This window comes from Lynx rufus, unplaced genomic scaffold, assembly GCF_022079265.1.
Source record: "Lynx rufus isolate CCGP_SWC_20201006 ecotype Redwood Valley unplaced genomic scaffold, mLynRuf1.p SCAF_2, whole genome shotgun sequence".
NCBI lineage: Eukaryota > Metazoa > Chordata > Mammalia > Carnivora > Felidae > Lynx > Lynx rufus.
Genome location: NW_025814834.1, coordinates 32671029 through 32689115, shown reverse-complemented (window position 1 = coordinate 32689115; position 18087 = coordinate 32671029). Strand labels below are relative to the sequence as shown.

Below are 18087 nucleotides of genomic sequence, written 5' to 3'. Positions count from 1 at the left end.
TGATGATATGAATACATACATAATGAATAATACTAATAAGGACTTCTTAAAAACTATGTTTCTAACAATGCAATACAACCTTAATGTCCTCCTAATGTAATTTTACTGTTGTGGTTACAAAACTTTAGTTTATTTTTTTAGATATGAAAATTTTGAGGATCCTATGGGAACTATTGATAAATTTCATTATGGTACTCACTATTCAAATTCTGCTGGGGTTATGCACTATCTTATTCGCACAGAACCATTCACCACCCTTCATATCCAGCTTCAGAGTGGAAGGTATGTTTTGGATACATAAGCTGTTTTCTTGAGACTGCATGTTAGTGTTAAATTCTTTGCCTTCGTGTCATGTACTGTATAACAGAGCCTTATCTTTTTTTATTCTCTGGTATTAGGTTTTGATTCATTTCATAGCCTCTAGATGAAAATAGCCAAACTAGTTTGAGAATGGATTAGTCCAATTGACTTACATAAATAACCTTTAAGGAGAATTCCTTTTTACTGTTATCTAGTGTACCTTTGTGATTCTTACTGATTTTAGGAAACTACCAGAGATTTAGAGTTTAAACTGATTTCAACCTAGATCCAAGATATCTGCCAGGAATTCAAACCTAACCAATGCTTATGTATTTCTCTTTAAAATGCTTATTAATCACAAGGATTACATTATTAGCAATAACTGACACAGGTTTGTAATGCCATTGTATTATATTACCTGTCAGAATTATAACTTACTATGTTTCACACTTTCCTAATAATTCTAAAGAAACAGGCTTCTTCATGAATCCTTGGTTTTCCAAAGTATCCTCTGGGTAGCTCCCTGTTTATTCACATTTTGTCTCCATGTTGCCTTATTCTTTAGCATTACTATTTTGCCTTTCCTACCCACCCAATCAAGCTATTTAAGCATTGCCTATTCTACTTTCTTTGCTTACAGTTTTATCTCTCAAAATTAACTTTTACTCCTATTTTTGTACAATAAACCTTGGCTTTCAAGAAGAGATTCTGTCCCCAATATCATATTAACCATCTCCAAATGTTACATTTACCATGATAGCAGGTAATTTTCCCCACATTAAAGTGTAAGTGGGTCTTTTCAGCTCTTAGTGACTTTATCAAATAATTTATTACAAAGCTTCAAAAATAGATTCTGTGCTTCAAAAGACACCATCAAGAAAGGAAAAGGACAACACATTCAGGGCGAGAAAATATTTGTAGATTGTGTATCTGATAAGGGACTTGTATCTAGAAGTGTACAATGCAGTAAGAAACAGACAAATGACCCAATTAAAAACTGAACAAAGGATCTGAATGGACATTTCTCCAAGGAAGACATACAAATGTCCAAGAAACATATGAAAACATGCTCAATATCATTAGTCATCAGGGAAATCCAAATCAAAACCAAATTGAGATACGTCTCCAGACCTATAGTGATGGCTTGAGAAATTGGAACCCTTATATACTGCCTGTGTTGGAAATGTAAGATGATGCAAACTCTGTGGAAAACAGTCTGACAGTTCTTCAAAGGGTTAAATACAGCATTATCATATGGCCTAGTAGTTCATCCCTAGCTATATAGCCAAAATACTTGAAGACAGAATATTCACACAGAAACTTGTATACAAACGTACATAGCAGCATTATTTGTAATAGCCAAAAACTAGAAACAGTCTATCAGCTGATAAAGGAATAAATAAAATGTGATATATCCATACAATGGAATATTATTTGGCCACAAGTAGGTAAAAGGAATGAAAGATTGATACATGCTGCGACATGGATGAACCTTGAAAACAATATGCTAAATGAAATAAGCCAGACATAAAAAGTCATATGTCGTATGACTTACATGAGATGTCCCAAATAGGCAAATCCATAGAGACAGAAAGTAGATTAGTAGTTGCCAGGGAATGGAGATAGGGTGAATGGAGAGTGATTGTTAATAGATCCAGGGTTTCTTTTGGGAGTGATGAAAATATTCTAAAATTGTGGTGATTATAGCCCAACTCATTAATATACTGAAAACCGCTGAATTGTGAATTATATGTAAATTTTATCTCAGTAAAGCTGTTCTCCCCCACCCAAACGAAAAATTCTACCATTGAAACTATATTTCCTTGAATTTGGATGCACCATCGTTAGATGTTATTGATGACCCAATCATTAGCCATAATTAAATTCAGAGTTCTGCCAAGTTCACCTCCACCTCAAAACAAGATTGGTAAGAATAAAAAGTGTCAAATTAGTCATCAGTGTCAGTAAGTCATTACTAAGTAAATCCAGGAAGATAATATCAAAGGAGATGAAACAGAAGATGCTTTTTTGTGAATAGAGAAAGTATAATAAAATTGCAACATGACTACTTGAGCTTGTTTCAACTACTGTAGGCCTGTGATGGAACTTAAAAATAAAGTTAGCGGCACCTGAGTGGCTCAGTTGGTTGAGCGTCCGACTTTGGCTCAGGTCATGATCCCACAGTTCATGGGTTCGAGTCCTACTGACAGCTGTCAGCTCAGAGCCATTTAGGATCCTCTGTCCCCTCCTCTGTCTGCCCGTCCCCTACTCATGCACTTTCTCTCAAAAATAAACAAACATTAAGACACATAAAATAAGTTAATGGTATATGTGAATAAAATATAAAAGCTTTAGCCACAGAACTATTTCCCTAACTCACTCTCTGGTTTTTAGCAGAAGAGTTTGTAAAGGTATTTATACAGAGAGGATTAAATCAGCATTGCTATGGATGTTGTTAATCATGTATATTAATAATGATATTTAAACTCTGTGGTTTTAAAATATCCAAATAATGTTTATTCACTCTGTAATGAATTTACCTCAGCAAAAATTAGACCATCCTTTAAAAGTCTCTTAGAGACTGTTAAAAACTGAGAACAAACTGAGGGTTGATGGGGGGTGGGAGGGAGGGGAGGGTGGGTGATGGGTATTGAGGAGGGCGCCTTTTGGGATGAGCACTGGGTGTTGTATGGAAACCAATTTGACAATAAATTTCATATATTAAAAAAAAAATAAAAGTCTCTTAGATTTACATTTAATTATTTGAAAATTTTCTCTAGTGTTATTTGGTTTTCAGCTACTTTGACTAAGATGATACTTGTGATTAAAATTACAGTATTAGTTCTTGGCAACAAGACTTGAAAGATAGGTTATCATAAGAAGGAGAGCAAATTGTGTTTTTAGACATGAAGAGAAAAATTAATGAAAGAGAAGCTCTAACCATTAGGAAACATGGGGAGAGTTTAAGGTTTGTTTCATGGTTGTTGTTGCTCTCCTTCAGTATTCATTCACTGTTCTCTTCCAATCTCCATGTGCAGGTTTGACTGTGCAGATCGACAATTCCATTCCATCCCTGCCACTTGGCAGGCTCTCATGGACAATCCATATGATGTGAAAGAACTTATTCCTGAATTCTTCTATTTCCCAGAGTTTTTGGAAAATCAAAATCGTAAGAAATAGATTAAAAATTTACCTCAACGGGTCCCAGTGGAGGATCCTGAAAAATACCTTTCTGGATATTTTTGTGAAATTCTGTAGATTATTTAAGGTTCATTCTGTCTGTACTATTTAGTAATAGGGTTTAACCAATGCCCAGTTGTAGTCTTACTTTTCCAGGAAAATGCTACACTGGCCTATGATGAATCAAATTTGAGTTGGTGAGAGAATTTATTAGAGTACAGTGTTTACTAGAAAGGAAAAATGCCATTGCTCTTTCAGCCATATAGCTAGCCACTTAGGTTAAAAGTGTTTGAGTTAGATAAGATGAAAATTTAGATCAGGGGTTAGCAAACTATGGGTCCATGGATTAAATCCACAGGCAAACTCATGTGTTTTTAAAGTTTTGTTGGAACACAGCCCAACCAGTTCATCTACATACAGATTTTGGGTGCTTTCATAACGTAACAGCAGATTTGAGTAGTTGCAACAGAGACCATGGGGCTCACAAAGCAAAAAATATTCTTTGACACTTTATAGAACAAGTTTGCAGACTCCTGGTTTAAGGCAAATTGAAAATAATGACAGGGTGTAAATTACCACAATATTTGAAAAATCGTATTATGTTTTGAAGTAGAGAATTAAGGAGCCAATACAGTCTTTAAAAATACCCAAATACTTCCTCTGTGAAGTAGTTTGAGATTTATTTTTAAGCACAATAAGATAATGACAAGATTGTTACTACTGGTGTTCTTAAGGGAAATTGCAGTGTCAAAGGACCATTTCCAACTTCTTTTTCCTCTCCTAGTGTGTAATGTTAATGTTTGACCCTTTGCTTTTTCAGCAGAGTTATTTGCCATGCTAGGGAGAGCATATCCAGGGCTTTGTGTCCTCTGATCATACATTCTGGGACATGCTGTTGGCATCTGATTTCTCAGAGTAAGGCAGTTAAAATTGGTCACTTTCAGAAAATCAACTGAGTCTGTTAATGGATTCTGATCCTAGACTCTTACCCATAGGAGCCTCCAAAGCAGGATATCTGCACTAGGAGGGCTGAGGAGATTAAATTTGGATGTAGAAGTTATACTCTTAGCTTGACAATTTCTGATGTGCACTAGAGCAGTTTGCTGTCTCATACTACTGTCCTGTCCTCCTTTTCTAACTGTGAGTTGCTTCTTTGTTTGAAATGAGCTAGGTGGGAGAAAGCAAAGTACATTAATTAGAATGTCAACAAATAATAATATTAATTAGTAAAACAAATATTAGTAAAGTCAACTTAGAATTGTACAGGCAAGAAAATTTTAGTATTTTCCATAATAAAACCCCCAAGTTATGATGGTGTTCAGGTAGTTTTTAACATCATCATCAAAGCTAAGTTCTTCTTGTATTTTCATTCTGCTCTTCTAAGTGTTTTGACTTTGTCCTTGGCTAGTCGCTCTCATGGTTACAAATGACTGAAGCATTTCTAGGCATCATAGGCAGATACAATAGAAGTAGATTGTAATTTTTTGTGTCATTTCTTAAGAGTGAGAAATTCTTTCTCATAACTTCTCCCTATTGTCCAGAGCTGAGTCGTATATCAACCCCTACACCAGTCAACTTGTTACAGGCATAAAACATAGGGCAAGGATGGATACTTGAATAAAATCAAGATTCTGTTACCAAATAAGGAGGAATGGTTAGCACATTGGCAACAATGTCTGCTACACAGTAGTGGGGTTAACAAAGCCACAGGCCCTGTGCATCCTGTCATTCTATGACATTCAAACCTCTCTCCAGCTTTGGAACACACTGATATTTTAAGGCAGCTTCTTTTATGAAGGTCTTTTGTCTTAACACTTTTCTTTCCTCATATAAGCAAGAAAACCTCATCTTTGGGACACTTTTGTCAAAATACTGCATTTTAACTATATGAGCAAATCTTTATGATGTCAGTATCTACTTAGAATAGTGGTATGTAAGTATATTTTTTCCATATGACAAATATAACACTTCCATTGAGTGAATTTAAAGTATAAGTTACACCAAAAAAGTTCTAAGGAGTTGCATTTTGTAAATTAACCACTAGAAGGACTATATTAATTAATTTAAATGTAAGAAGAATACTGAATATTCCATTTTTGTGTAGATTAAGGTTTTGGTCATATCTATAGTTTTCCCCACTTCTCAACCCCAAATCAATTAGTTTTCTGATTTACCTTATAATAACTAATTTAAAACTAATAATTACCTTGTAATAACTAATTTCATTTTATTTTCATTTACCTTTTTAATCAACTGATAAAATACATTTCCAATATGATAAGAATTGTTTTTACCTGTTAAGTAAACTTAGATCAAGAGAAGGGAACTTGGTTCTCACATTTTACTCTTAATTAAAGAAGAAAAAAACTAAAAATCCTTAGTTTTGCTAAGGATTGTGCCCTCATATTTGTTTTACTTGGTTTATTTAAATCTAAATGATTTGATACATTTATTTTTTACTTGTCTTAGAATTTAACTTGGGTTGTCTACAAGTTTCCAAAGATGTAGTAAATGATGTCATTCTCCCCAAATGGGCTAAGTCAGCTGAAGATTTCATCTATAAACACAGGAAAGCTCTGGTAAGATTTTTGTGTTTAGTTATTAGACAGATTACTAAGATAGAGATGTATGTGTTTTCCGAAGAATGGGCTAAAGAAACAGTCTAACAGTCAGAGGAAGTATATCTGACAATTATTTTTCTAGATTAACTTGTCATCTGTTATATATGCTGTTGTAGAAAGTATAATATAGTAATTTCTTTTGAGATAATGAATCTTCTGATATCGTGAGAATATAGTATAGTCCAATGGATGTATAGCAAAAAAAAAAAAAAAAATGCAATTCAGTTTTATAAGGTACCTGCCTGTTATATTTTAAAGTATTCTAACGACCAAGGTGGTGTAGTTTAGTGTTTTTCAGTTCCCACATTTGTTTCAAATCTAACAAGAATGAGCACATTTTTGTGTCCTCTGAAGGATTTTTGTGTTCTCTGAAGGATTTCAGTAAGTTTTTAATACAACTGCTAGATCCTAAATTCCACTTTAAAAAATAGTCGTTTTTAGCTGAATTTCCAGCTTGGAATTAAAGGAGTAGTGAGAGTTAAGCACTGATAATTGTGTCATTTTGTAAATGATGTGGTTTTTTTTCCCTTTCAATAGTCCACTTAGTTCTCTTTCTAAACTGAAATGTTTCAGACTCTGAAACTAATTAGGCCAATACTTGGAAACATGCCTTGTCATTAATACATAGTATGTCAAATTTACAAAATTCAAGAACATTATATATGAATAAGGAGTTGGGAAGAAAACTAAGCAACTCTGAAAAATAATCTGTTACTTACTAGCTAGCCAGGAACTTCTCAGATGTATTCCTCTATAGTATCTATGACATGAAGTAAGGGTCCAGGATTTTAGGAAGACACGCTCCTTATATTAAAATATTAGAAACCTGTGTTTCAGTTATGTATTGCTATATAAAAAACTATCCAAAATTTAGTGGCTTAAAATATACCCATTTTATTATCTCTCACAGTTCTGTGAGTTGGCTGGTTTCATTTGAGCAATTCTCATCTTGTTGAGGTTCTCATAGCCTTGCAGGCATATAACAGCTGAGGTTGAGGTCATCTGGAGGTTGCATTGAGACACTGGAATGCTGGACTTTTCTCTCTTTCCATGTATTCTCAAGATATCTCCTCTTCATGTAGTCTCTCTAGCTAGGTAGCCAGATATCTACATGTCCACAGCTCAGAAAAGAGTACAAAATTGGAAGGCTTCTACCCTTTCTTAAAGCTTAAGTCTGTGAACTGTCACAGCACTTCTGTCACCCTGTCAAACAGTAATAGGATCAGTACAGATTCAAGAGCAGAGAAAGTAGGGCCAACCCGTTAAGCATCTGACTTCGGCTCAGGTCATGATCTCATGGTTTATGAGTTCGAGTACCACATCAGGTGAGCACAAGCCCCACTCAGGTGAGCTCTGCTTCTCTCTCTCTCTCTCTCTCTCTCTCTCTCTCTGCCCCCCGCTCACTTGCACCCTCTCTCTCTTAAAAAAAAAAAAAAAAGCAAGGAAAGTAAACTCCATTTCACAATGGTGGGAGGGAAAAAGAATTTGCAACCATATTTAATCCACCACACGCAGTCTGCCCTCTGACTACAAATTATTTACATTCCTCCTATGTGCAAAATGTACATACTTCCTCTTAAGATCCTCCCAAAGGCTCATGTCAGGGACTTTTAAGTCAGGTATCTACAATCTTTTTCTATAAAAAAGGACCAGATAGTAAATATTTTTGCTGGCTTTAAGGTCTGTGGCAAAATTCTGCCACTATAGTGCAAAAAAAATTAGACGTGGCTGTGTTCTACTACTCTAGAAATTTTGAGCTAGTAAAACTTGGTCCACAAGCAGTAAGTAGTGTGCTGATCCCTGCATTAAAGCATGATGTCTGAAGTCCAGAATCTTCTTAGTAATCTAAATCAAATCTATTTGTGCACAAAACTATACAGGTGTGTCTCCTCTTGATCTGAAGATTGTGGAGTAAAGAAACAGGTTATATGCCCCCACATAACAACAGTGGTGTGACCAGGACAGGAGAACTATAATAGACACTCTCATTCAAAAGGGAGATTAAAAAGGGCACCTGACTGACTCAGTTGGTAGAGCATGAGATTCTTGATCTTGGGGTCATGAGTTTCAGCCCCATGTTGGGCAAATAATTTAATTTCAAAAAGGGTGGGGGAGAGAAAAACAAGGGCTATGTAACAGTAATTGGTTTATAGCAATTCAGAATTCCAACAGGGACATGCTTTCAGTTCCTTTACCAGGGCCCAGTGCTATTCCAGTGGTTCTTTGTGGCTCTTTTGTTTTACCCTTTGGCTCTTAGCTTCCTATTTTGAGTCATTCTCTCTTTTACCTCAAAAAAAAAAAAAAAATTGCATGAGTATCTTTGTCAGCCTCTTACCTAACCACAGTAAATTGAAAATCAAAGGCCTCTCATCTTTTTTTTTTTTTAACAGTTTCTACTTACTTCAGTCTGAACTAATATAATTTCTTTTAAAATTTAATGGGTTTCTTACGCATCAGTATTATCGGACAAAAACCATTTCACATTATTTTAGAATACGATCCATTATTTCCTTTGGGCCAAGCTGGAAGCTAATGTGGGAAAATACCTTTAAGATTCTTAAGATATTGGGGAGCCTGGTTGGCTGTTGGTTAAGCGTCCAACTTTGGCTCAGGTCATGATCTCACGGTTTGCGAGTTCAAGTCCCGCATCGGGCACTGCTGACAGCTCAGAGCCTGGAGCCTGTTTCAGATTCTGTGTCTTCCTCTCTCTCTGACCTTTCTGGCTCAAAAATAAAATAAGACGTTACAAAAAGCAAAAAAGATTCTTAAGATATTCTCTTTTCTAGTTGAGTGGGTATGTGTGGCACAGCCTGAAATCTTTGAGGTGTGAACAGATTGCTTCACAGCTACACTCTTGAACTAAACGTTCACCTGAGACCATATTTTACAGGCTACACACTGATTTCATCATTGACCTTGGTCATTTCTCACTTCAAGAGTCTTTGCTCTCTAGTATCCTGAAAATGAGAAATAATTTTATTTGGAACCCAGCAAGATCTGCTCCTTTATATTTTTCTTAAATTATGCTTAAAATCCAAATAGCTCTTTTTTTAAACTCATGTTACTCCTTCTACACTTTATCACAGGCAGTTAAAGGCACAAATTACCAGTTAAAAACATTTTGCCCGAAAATCCCCATCCCCATACAATACCCAGGTGCTCATCACAAGTGCACTCCTTAATTCCCATCACCTATTTAACCCATCCTTCCGGGGCGCCTGGGTGGCGTAGTCAGTTGAGCGTCCGACTTCAGCCAGGTCACGATCTCGCAGTCCGTGAGTTCGAGCCCCGCGTCAGGCTCTGGGCTGATGGCTCAGAGCCTGGAGCCTGTTTCCGATTGTGTCTCCCTCTCTCTCTGCCCCTCCCCCGTTCATGCTCTGTCTCTCTCTGTCCCAAAAATAAATAAACGTTGAAAAAAAAAAATTTTTAACCCATCCTTCCACCCATTGTATGGAAGTGTTGAATCACTATATTGTATACCAGAAACTAGTATTATACTGTATGTTACCCAACTGGAGTTAAAATAGAAACTGAAAAAAAATCTCTACCCCAGATTCATGAGGTAATTAGGTACTCTTTCTCTCTTTGATAGAACTAAACTTGAATCCCCTTTTCTCCTGTCTCCAATAACAATTGTCATATTGTCTTTCAAACCGTCACTAACAGGCTTCAGGAGGTCCTTCAAGCCTCTCTGCCTGCCACCCAGTCCACCTTTTTAGTGGGGTGGTATCAAGTTGGGTAGGTTGGAGGGGGTGATTTCAGCCATCTTTAATCTACCCCAACTGGTTTGTTTCTTTGAAGTGAGTTTCTAGATGGCTATGTGAATGGAAATTTAACAAGAAAGATACATCCATAGCCATCATTAAGTTTTTTGTTGTTGATATTTGGACTATTAGAATATTTGAGTTATTTTCTTTAGCCATTAGTTAAGAGATATATTATTAAATATTAATAAATATGTTTATATTGTACTAGATAGAATATATGTAAAATATGTAGTAGATGCTGATCAAATGTTTAACATGATTTTGATATAATTTTCTTTATAGTTGTAACATTTTTGGGTAGAAATGCTTGATTTACTTTTTAAAAAGACTCATATTTACATTGTTGTTGGAAGGTGTCTCTATTATTTGTTCTTTTTCTAGGAGTCTGAATATGTTTCTGCTCATCTTCATGAATGGATAGATCTGATTTTTGGCTATAAACAGAGGGGTCCAGCTGCAGTGGAAGCACTCAATGTTTTCTATTACTGTAGTTATGAAGGTATAGCCTATATACTTTTTATCTTGCATTCAATCAATGGAAAGTATTATTTAATAGGTGGTTATATGTGGTATTTTGGACATGAGAAAGACTGCATTTAAAAATAGTTTAAATGATCTTTTTTATTTGAAAGGTTAAGAGATTGATGTGTGTGTGTGTGTTTTTAAATTTTTTTAATGTTTATTTATTTATGAAAGACAGAGAGCACGAGTAGGAGAGGGGCAGAGAGAGAAGGAGACAGAATCCAAAGCAGACTCCAGGCTCTGAGCTGTCAGCACAGAGCCTGACTTGGAGCTCAAACTCACAAACTGTGAGATCATGACCTGAGCTGAAGTTGGACGCTTAACTGACTGAGCCATCCAGGTGCCCCTGATGTGTGGTTGTTTTAAATAGTAGTTAAGAGTATATGTGCAGATCTTCACTTTGCAGAGCAAAGGAAGCCATCAATAAAACAAAAAGGCAACCTACGCAGTGGGAGAAGATATTTGCAAGTTATATATCCGATAAGGGGTTAATATCCAAAATATATAAAGAATTTATACAACTCAGGGCGCCTGGATGGCTCAGTTGGTTAAGCGTCCGACTCTTGATATTGGCTCAAGTTGTGATCTGCCAGTCATGGGATCAAGCCCCATGTAGGTCTTCACGCTGGGCATGGAGCTACTTGGTATTCTCTCTCCCCTTCCCCTGCTTGTTTGCTTGTGTGCACGTTCTGTCTCTCAAATAAAATTGAAAAAAAAATTTATACAACTCAACACCAAAAAACAAATAATCCCATTTTTACAATGGGCAGAGGACCTGAACAGACCTTTTTCCAAAGACAACATACAGATAGCCAACAGACACATGAAAAGATGCTCAGCATCACTCATCATCAGGGAAATACAAATCAAAACCACAGTGAGATATCACCTTACACCTGTCAGAATGACTAAAATAAAAAAACATAAGGATAGCTGGGAAAATGGTGGTGTAGGAGCACGCTGGGCTCACCTTGTCCTGCTGATCGCTTAGATTCCACCCACATCTGCCTAAATAACCCAGAAGTCCACCAGAAGGCTAGCAAAACAGACTCTCCAGAGCCAAGCATAGATAAGAGGCCCACGGAAGAGGGTAGGAAGGGCAAAGAGGCAGCGTGTGCTACACGGACTGGTAGGAGGGAGCCAGGGCAGTAGAGGGAGAGCCCACCAGGCAAGACAAAGCCCCCAAAGTCTGGCTTGCAAAAGTGGAAGGGCCGGACTCCGTGAGTTCTGACAGCCAGCGGGACTTAACATCTGGAATGTTAAAAGTCAATAGCTCTGCTCTCGGAGAGCAGGGAGGGAGAGTTGTTGAACCCTGAATGACAGAGCTCTGCAGGGGGAACAAAGGTTCTGGGAAGCACCATTTCCTTCTCCCATCCCCCAGCTGAAATTCCAAAGGGAACCAGTTCCTCTCACCAAACTTGCTTGTACTGCGCAAACCCTCAACACTGATTCTGTGGGTCCATCCCTCCCACGGACCTGCCTCCCTCCTGGTGCTGCAGGGCCCCTCCCACGGCAAAGCTAGCTAAGCCTGCCCCTCCCACCCCTGTGCACCTTCCAGATCCACCCCATCTAATATGCCTTTGGCCAGATCCCATCAAAGCAGCACCACAACCCTGGCAGTGTGCAAGCAGCCCAGACAGGGACCACAGCACTCCACAGTGAGTCCTGCCCCTGGGAGAGGGGAAGATAAGGTACACACCAGTCTGACTGTGGTCCCGGTGGAGGGCTGGGGGCAGACATCAGGTCTGACTGCGGCCCCGCCCACCAACACAAATTTCTCCAGATAGTACAGGGGAAGTGCCCTGCAGTTCCACACCACCCCAGGGACTACCCAAAATGACGAAACGGAAGAACTCTCCTCAAAAGAAACTCCAGGAAGTAGTGACAGCTAACGAATTGATCAAAACCGATTTAAGCAATATAACACAACAAAAATTTAGAATAATAGTCATAAAATTAATGCTGGGCTTGAAAAAAGCGTAGAGGACAGCAGAGAATCTAATGCTACAGAGAGCAAGAGACTAAAAAATAGTCATGAGGAACTAAAAAATGCTATAAATAAGGTGCAAAATAAAATGGAGGCGGCCATAGCTAGATTGAAGAGGCAGAGGAGAGAATAGGTGAATTAGAAGATAAAATTATGGAAAAAGAGGAAGCTGAGAAAAAGATTAAAAAATCCAGGATATGAGGGGAGAATTAGAGAACTAAGTGATGCAATCAAATGGAACAATATCCATATCATAGGAATTCCAGAAGAAAAAGAGGGAGAGAAAGGGTCTGAAGGTGTAGTTGAACAAATCATAGCTGAGAACTTCCCTGATCTGGGGAAGGAAAAAGGCACTGAAATCCAAGAGGCACGGAGAACTCCCTTCAGACTTAACTTGAATCAATCTTTTGCAAGACATATCATAGTGAAACTGGCAAAATACAGGGATAAAGAGAAAATTCTGAAAGCAGCTAGGGATAATCAGATCCTAACTTACAAAGGTAGACACATAAGAGTAGTAGCAGACCTATCTACTGAAACTTGGCAGGCCAGAAAGGAATGGCAGGAAATCTTCAGTGTAATGAACAGAAAAAATATGCAGCCGAGAATCCTTTATCCAGCAAGTCTGTCATTCAGAATAGAAGGAGATATAAAGGTTTTCCCAAACAAACAGAAACTGAAAGAATCATCACCACTAAATCAGTCCTACAGGAGATCCTAAGGGGGACTCTGTGAGTGAAATGTTGCAAGGACCACAAAGTACTAGAGACATCACTACAAGCATGAAACCTACAGACATCACAATGACTCTAAACCCATATCTTTCAATAATAACACTGAATATAAATGGACTAAATGCTCCAACCAAAAGACATAGGGTATCAAAATGGATAAAAAAACAAGACCCATCTATTTGCTGTCTACAAGAAACTCATTTTAGACCTGAGGACACCTTCAGATTGAAAGTGAGGGGATGGAGAACTATCTGTCATGCTACTAGAAGTCAAAAGAAAGCTGGAGTAGTCATACTTATATCAGACAAAGTAGACTTTAAATTAAAAGCTATAACAAGAGATGAAGAAGGGCATTATATAATAATTACAGGGTCTATCCATATGACGAACTAACAAGTATAAATGTCTATGCGCTGAAAATGGGAGCCCCCAAATACATAAAACAATCACAAACAAAAGTAACCTTATTGATAAGAATGTGGTGATTGCAGGGGACGTTAATACTCCACTTACAGCAATGGATAGGTCATCTAGACACAGGATCAATAAAGAAACAAGGGCCCTGAATGATACATTGGACCAGATGGACTTGACAGATATATTTAGGACTCTGCATCCCAAAGCAACAGAATATACTTTCTTCTCGAGTGCACATGGAACATTCTCCCAAGATAGATCACATACTGGGTTACAAAACAGCCCTTCATAAGTATAAAAGAATTGAGATCATACCATGCATACTTTCAGACCACAATATTGTGAAACTTGAAATCAACCACAGGAAAAAGTCTGGAAAACCTCCAAAAGTATGGAGGTTAAAGAACACCCTACTAAAGAATGAATGGGTCAACCAGGCAATTAGAGAAGAAATTAAAAAATACATGGAAACAAATGAAAATACAACAATCCAAATGCTTTGGGATGCAGCGAAGGCAGTCCTGAGAGGAAAATACATTGCAATCCAGGCCTATCGCAAGAAACAAGAAAAATCCCAAACAGTATCTAACGGCACACCCAAAGGAAATAGAAACAGAACAGCAAACACCCCAAACCCAGCAGAAGAAGAGAAATAATAAAGATCAGAGCAGAAATAAACAATATAGAATCTAAAAAAACTGTAGAGCAGATCAATGAAACCAAGAGCTGGTTTTTTGAAAAAGTAAACAAAATTGATAAACCTCTATCCAGGCTTCTCAAAAAGAAAAGGGAGATGACACAAAGAGATTAAATCATGAATGAAAATGGAATTATTACAGCCAATCCCTCAGAAATACAATTATCAGGGAATACTATGAAATATTATATGCCAACAAACTGGACAACCTGGAGGAAATGGACGAATTCCTAAGCACCCATGCGCTTCCAAAACTCAAAGGGGAAGAAATAGAAAACTTGAACAGACCCATAACCAGTGAAGAAATTGAATCAGTTATCAAAAATCTCCCAACATTGTGTATATAACAGAAACCCATGGGGGAGGGGAAGGAAAAAAAAAAAAGAGGTTAGAGTGGGAGAGAGCCAAAGCATAAGAGACTCTTAAAAACTGAGAACAAACTGAGGGTTGATGGGGGGGTGGGAGAAAGGGGAGGGAAGGTGATGGCCATTGAAGAGGGCATTTTTTGGGATGATCACTGGGTGTTGTATGGAAACCAATTTGACAATAAAATTCATATATTAAAAAATAAAAAAATAAATCTCCCAATAAATAAGAGTCCAGGATCAGATGGCTTCCCAGGGGAATTCTACCAGACATTTAAAGCAGAGATAATACCTATCCTTCTCAAGCTATTCCAAAAAATAGAAAGGGAAGGAAAACTTCCAGACTCATTCTATGAAGCCAGTATTACTTTGATTCCTAAACCAGACAGAGACCCAGCAAAAAAAGAGAACTACAGGCCAATATCCCTGATGCACATGGATGCAAAAATTCTCAACAAGATACTAGCAAATCGAATCCAACAGTATATAAAAAGAATTATTCACCATGATCAAGTGGCATTCATTCCTGGGGTGCAGGGCTGGTTCAGTATTCACAAATCAGTCAATGTGATACATCACATTAATAAAGGAAAAGATAAGAACCATATGATCCTGTCAATCGATGCAGAAAAAACATTTGACAAAATTCAGCATCCTTTCTTAATAAAAACCGTCGAGAAAGTCGGGATAGAAGGAACATACTTAAACATCATAAAAGCCATTTATGAAAAGCCTACAGAGCTTTCCCCCTGAGATCAGGAACACGACAGGGATGTCCACTCTCACTGCTGTTGTTTAACATTGTGTTGGAAATTCTAGAATCAGCAGACAACAAAAGGAAATCAAAAGGCATCAATATTGGCAAAGATGAAGTCAAGCTTTCACTTTTTGCAGATGACATATTATACATGGAAATTCTGATAGACTCCACCAAAGTCTGCTAGAACTGATACACGAATTCAGCAAAGTCGCAGGATACAAAATCAGTGTACAGAAATCAGTTGCATTCTTATACACTAATAATGAAGTAACAGAAAGACAAATAAAGAAACTGATCCCATTTACAATTGCACCAAGACTCATAAAATACCTAGGAATAAACCTAACCAAAGATGTAAAAGATCTGTATGCTGCAAACTATAGAAAGCTTATGAAGGAAATTGAAGAAGATACAAAGAAATGGAAAAACATTCCGTGCTCATGGATTGGAAGAATAAATATTGTTAAAATGCCAATACTACCCAAAGCAGTCTACATATTCAATGCAATCCCAGTCAAAATTGCACCATCATTCTTCTCAAAGCTAGAACAGGCACTCCTAAAATTCATATGGAACCACAAAAGACCCCAAATAGCCAAAGTAATTTTGAAGAAGAAGACCAAAGCGGGAGGCATCACAATCCCAGACTTTAGCCTCTACTACAAAGCTGTAATCATCAAGACAGCATGGTATTGGCACAAAAACAGACACATAGACCAATGGAATAGAATAGAGACTTCAGAATTGGACCCACAAATGTATGGCCAACTAATCTTTGACAAAGCAGGAAAGAATATCCAATGGAAAAAAGACAGTCTCTTTAACAAATGGTGCTGGGAGAACTGGACAGCAACATGTAGGAGAATGATACGAGACCACTTTCTTACACCATTCACAAAGATAAACTCAAAATGGATAAACGACCTAAATGTGAGACAGGAAACCATCAAAACCCTAGAGGAGAAAGCAGGAAAAAAACCTCTCTGACCTCAGCCACAGCAATTTCGTACTTGACACATCTCCAAAGGCAAGGGAATTAAAAGCAAAAATGAACTTGGGACCTCATCAAGATAAAAAGCTTCTGCACTGCAAAGGAAACAATCAACAAAACTAAAAGGCAACCAAGGGAATGGGAAAAGATATTTGCAAATGACATATCAGAAAAGGCTAGTATCCAAAATCTATGAAGAACTCACCAAACTCCACACCCGAAAAACAATCCAGTGAAGAAATGGGCAGAGGATATGAATAGACACTTCTCTAAAGAAGACATCCAGATGGCCAACAGGCACATGAAAAGATGCTCAACGTCACTTCTCATCAGGGAAATACAAATCAAAACCACACTGAGATACCACCTCACGTGGGTCAGAGTGGCTAAAATGAACAAATCAGGAGACTATAGATGCTGGCGAGGATGTGGAGAAACGGGAACCCTCTTGCACTGTTGGTGGGAATGCAAACTGGTGCATTCACTCCGGAAAATAGTGTGGAGGTTCCTGAAAAAATTAAAAATAGATCTACCCTGTGACCCAGCAATAGCACTGGTAAGAATTTACCCAAGCGGTATAGGAGTGCTGATGCATAGGGACACTTATACCCCAATGTTTATAGCAGCACTTCCAACAATAGCCAAATTATGGGAAGAGCCTAAATGTCCATCAACTGATGAATGGATAAAGAAGTTGTAGTTTGTATGTACAATGGAATACTACTTGGCAATGAGTAAGAATGAAATATGCCCTTTTGTAGCAACGTGGATGGAACTGGAGAATGTTATGCTAAGTGAAATAAGTTAGGCAGAGAAAGACAGATACCATATGTTTTCACTCATATGTGTATCCTGAGAGACTTTACAGAAGATCATGAGGGAGGGGAGGGGGAAAAAAAAGAGAGTGAGGGAGGCAAACCATAAGAGACCCTTAAATACTGAGAATAAACTGAGAGTTGATGGGGGGTGGGAGAGAGGGGAAAGTGGGTGATGGGCATTGAGGAGGGCACCTGTTGGGATGAGCACTTGGTGTGGTATGGAAACCAATTTGACAATAAATTTCATATTAAAAAATATATAAATAACATGTTAGGATGTAGAGAAAAAGGAACCCTTGTTCACTGTTGGTGGGAATGCAGACAAGTGCAGCCACTGTGAAAAATAGTATGGAAGTTCTTCAAAAAATTAAAAATAGAAGTACCCTTTGATCCAGTAATTCCACTAGTGGATATTTACCCAAAGAATAGGAAAATACTAATTTGAAAATATCTGTGCACCCCTATGTTTATGGTAGCATTATTTATAATAGCCAAGATATGGAAGCAACTGGTGTCCATTGATAGATGAATGGATAAAGAAGATGTATATATTTTTATGTACTGTATATGTACTATATGGTATATTACTCAGCCATAAAAATGAAATCTTGCCATCTGTAACAATATGGATGGACCTAGAGAATGTAATGCTAAGTGAAATAAGCCAATCAGAGAAAGAAGATAAACACCATGATTTCATTCATGTCGAATTTAAGAAACAAAACAAGCGAAGTGAGAGGCAAACCAAGATACAGACTCTTAACTATAGAGAACAAACATAGTTACCAGAGGGGAGGTGTGTGTGGGAACGGGTGAAATAGGTGATGGGATTAAGAAGTGTACATGTCTTAGGGCGCCTGGGTGGCTCAGTCAGTTGGGCGTCTGACTTCGGCTCAGGTCATGATGTCATAGCTCATGAGTTCGAGCC

The 18087-nt window shown here is 37.7% G+C and overlaps 1 protein-coding gene across 1 annotated transcript in view; it reads left to right on the top strand.

Moving 5' to 3' along the window:
* The window catches only part of NBEAL1 (neurobeachin like 1), a 176839-nt gene that overhangs the window by 125738 nt on the left and 33014 nt on the right, over positions 1 to 18087 (top strand). Inside the window, exons 41-44 of the mRNA XM_047083649.1 lie at positions 142 to 282; positions 3339 to 3469; positions 5950 to 6059; positions 10250 to 10367. Coding sequence (XP_046939605.1) covers positions 142 to 282; positions 3339 to 3469; positions 5950 to 6059; positions 10250 to 10367 — 500 coding nt within the window. The remainder of the gene's footprint in view (positions 1 to 141; positions 283 to 3338; positions 3470 to 5949; positions 6060 to 10249; positions 10368 to 18087) is intronic.